The following is a 3,241-nucleotide window of genomic DNA, read 5'->3' as shown; positions in this document are numbered from 1 at the left end:
TGATACCACCCACTGTATATGGAAAACCAGATTCGCTTGCCATTAATAGAAAGTAACTATAAAAAGAAATATAATGACAACAAGACAGTTTTAAATTCTAGCTGGATTCCCCTGGCTGTGGAAGGCTTTGAACCTGAGGCCTGCTCTTGGTTGAGATGGGAGCAATCGGCAAATGTTAGTGAGCTGTTATATTACTGGTGCTTCCGAGGGGATCAGGAATAACCTCTCACTGTTCACTGTCGTTTGATGGATCAGCTGGGTCTCCCACGAGGACCCTGAGTCCCATACTTTAGAAAACACCCCTTTTTAAGTATCACAGGATGGGTCCATTGTGTTGTTTTAGGATAGTGAATGATTCCATAAGACTTGGTCCCCACCCTAGGGTGACACTTGTGAAAGGAGAACAGTAAGAAAATGAATGGAACTCAGACCATCTACAAACCTTGAAGTGCGGTGGCACCGCAGAGCAATGGATAAACCGGAGCCGGGGACAGAGCAGGCTGGCACAGGGAGGTGGACTTAACAGGAGACCCTTTTGTGGGCCTTTCCTCTCCACAAAGCCCAGGCAGGAACGTTCTCATTTCTACTAGTCGGGGAATGCCTTGATTTTTTTTGTCCACACATTTGTAAAATGAAGTGAAAGATCCTAGATACCCCATGAGGGTGCTGTAAGGATGGGATTGAAAAGTGAGTAAAGAACACACCTTTTCCACCGTGGGACATGATTGTCCAAGTACTAACGCTGAGCTCCAATGAGGTCAGTGAATTGGTGGGCTTGAGGGAGCGAGCGCAGGGTGTGCCAAGCTCTGAGTGGAGAACGGACGCAGTGGGCCCCTTCTTCCATCAGTGCCCCTCGTAATGGGGAATCAGGGCAGTTTGGTGACAGCAGAGTCCTAAGCACCTGAATAAGTCTCATTCCACCTTTTATAGGTCTGCCTTTTTTTAAATATATTTTTAAAATTTTATTTTGAGAAAGAGAGAGGGGAAGGGAGAAGAAGAGAGAGTGAGAAACATCAATTGGTTGCCTCCTGCATGCTCCCCCTCCTCCCCATGCATATGCCTTGGCTGGAATCAAACCAGCATCCCTTCAGTGCACAGGACGCTACTCAACCAAGCAGCCACAGCGATAGCCCAGGCTTTTACAGGGAGACCTGCTGCCTGTGCTGCGGCCATGCCTCAGAGACGTGGAAAAATGAGCAGGCAAGGGGTTCAAAGTGGCTCTACCAGTGTCCCTGTTCCCTTCCAGGTACCAGGATCATCTATGACCGCAAGTTCCTGATGGAGTGTCGGAATTCACCTGTGACCAAAACACCCCCACGGGACCTGCCCACCATTCCGGGGGTCACGAGCCCTATAAGTGACGAGCCCCCCACTGAAGCCAGCCAGAACCACCTGCAGAACAGCCCTGAAGATAAGCCAGCAGGCGGTGAGTGGCCGGGCTTGGCCAGGGTCTTCTTTGGGATGGGCATGTATGTGGCCTGAGAGTCCTCGCCACTAGGGGGAGTTCCAGGGAGGGACTGATGGTGACTGTCTCACCTGTGGAGCAGCTCAGAGTCCAGAGGGAGTGGGGTAAGGATTGGGGGAATAGTGGGGAGAACTTTCATCAGTACCAACTTTCCCCATGAAAGGGGCCCAAGAACCACAGAAAAGATGATTTGGCCTCATCAGTAATCTAATCAATAGGGAGCTTGATTGAGATGGAAGAGGCCCCACATAGCAAATTTCCTAAGTGTGCCCCTTTATATAATTGTTCCTAAAGCTACACCTTGCATCTGCCACACTAGAAACACATCCACGATATTCATGTATAGGAGACGACTTTTCAAAGACATGGTGTACTTGTCCCCCAAGGAAATTACATGTCTATGGGCTCAGAAAGGCGTCCAGGATGCCTTCTGTCAGGGTATCATCCACTAGTGGATTCTTGATGAATAGTAGAAATGCAGCCAGTTATTTGCAGGTTTGCCATGGGGTCTCTAAGCCCTTCTGATCCCTCCTTCCTTCCCGCCAAGTCATCAGAGCAGCCCCCCTGGCAGAGGTGTGTGTGAATGTAATCTTTGTGGCACCGTGACTGGCTCATCAGAGTGTCTGAGCTCTCCCACTATGGGAGGATGCAGTGTAAGCACTTGCAGACAAACCGAGTCAGCCTGGGACTCGCCCGTCCTTCACCCGGAAGGCAGTACACCAGGCCCGACAGGAAGCAGCTGAGACCTCGGGCTGGGTTGGCTCTGCTGACAGCAGCAGAATCCATCTACCAGGAGCCTGCAGGACATGAATCATAATTACCTTGGGAACCCCACAGCCCAAGACAGGAGACAGTTGCCTTGCCTTTCAGGCTTGGAGAGCAGTGGAAGGGTGGGAAGAGACACAGCGATGAGGACGGCACTGGGTAGCAGGGTTTCCTGCGGTGTGTTAAAGGATGGAGAGAAGGAGGAACAGATTCACGTGGCTGGTGGCACGGTGCCTTCTACCCCTACTTTTTGCTTCAAATCAAAGAGTGGAAGTTGAGGGTGGAGGTGCAACTCCTGAAGTTTTTCTAAAAAATATTTCTATTGATTTCAGAGAGGAAGGGAGAGGGAGAGAGAGATAGAAACATCAATGATGAGAGAGAATCACTGATTGGCTGCCCCCTGCACACCCCACACTGGGGATCGAGCCCACAACCTGGGCATGTGCCCTGACTGGGAATTGAACCTTGACCTCCTCCTGGTTCATAGATTAATGCTAAACCACTGAGCCATGCCGGCTGGGCACTCCTGAAATGGTTAAGTCACCACTACGTGAGGGCTGTCCCTTGTCCCCACTTGCATATTCTCTTACATCCCAGTTTCTAGAGCTGCTCTGGCCATAACAAATGCAGGGTTGGCCCAGTGGTGCCCCAGGCAGCAACCTTACCCACAATAACAACCTAGTAGTTTCTCACAGCTGTGATGGGGTGAGATGGTAAGGGAGGGACATCATTTTTCATTTTGCTGAACTGGATGTAAGAAGCCAAGGCTCCTGGTCTTGGACCCACATATTTGTGTTAATGTAACCAGAAGAGGCCAGTTGTTTCTCTGTGGGGCTAGAGCAGGCATCTGACTATGTAGAACCTTGGCCTTGCCCAGGAAATGCTGAATGAGGCAGTTCCACTAAAAAGAAAATCTGCAGCATGAATGCCTTGGAAATTTTAGTGGAAACGGAGTGAGGGCAGTGAGTGGCTGAATTATTGCAGGGTCAATCAGAGTGTGCTGAGTGGGTT

The 3,241-nt window shown here is 50.2% G+C and overlaps 1 protein-coding gene across 1 annotated transcript in view; it reads left to right on the top strand.

The window, feature by feature from the left end:
* The first annotated feature begins 721 nt into the window (after positions 1-721).
* Positions 722-3,241, top strand: part of EIF4EBP1 (eukaryotic translation initiation factor 4E binding protein 1) — a 4,023-nt gene continuing 1,503 nt past the window's right edge. The window contains exons 1-2 of the mRNA XM_015565271.1: positions 722-855; positions 1,074-1,426. Coding sequence (XP_015420757.1) covers positions 722-855; positions 1,074-1,426 — 487 coding nt within the window. The remainder of the gene's footprint in view (positions 856-1,073; positions 1,427-3,241) is intronic.

The sequence above is a fragment of the Myotis davidii genome, unplaced genomic scaffold, assembly GCF_000327345.1.
Source record: "Myotis davidii unplaced genomic scaffold, ASM32734v1 scaffold93, whole genome shotgun sequence".
Taxonomy (NCBI): domain Eukaryota; kingdom Metazoa; phylum Chordata; class Mammalia; order Chiroptera; family Vespertilionidae; genus Myotis; species Myotis davidii.
Note: the sequence above shows the minus strand (reverse complement) of the source record. Positions and strands in the feature narration are given on the sequence as shown.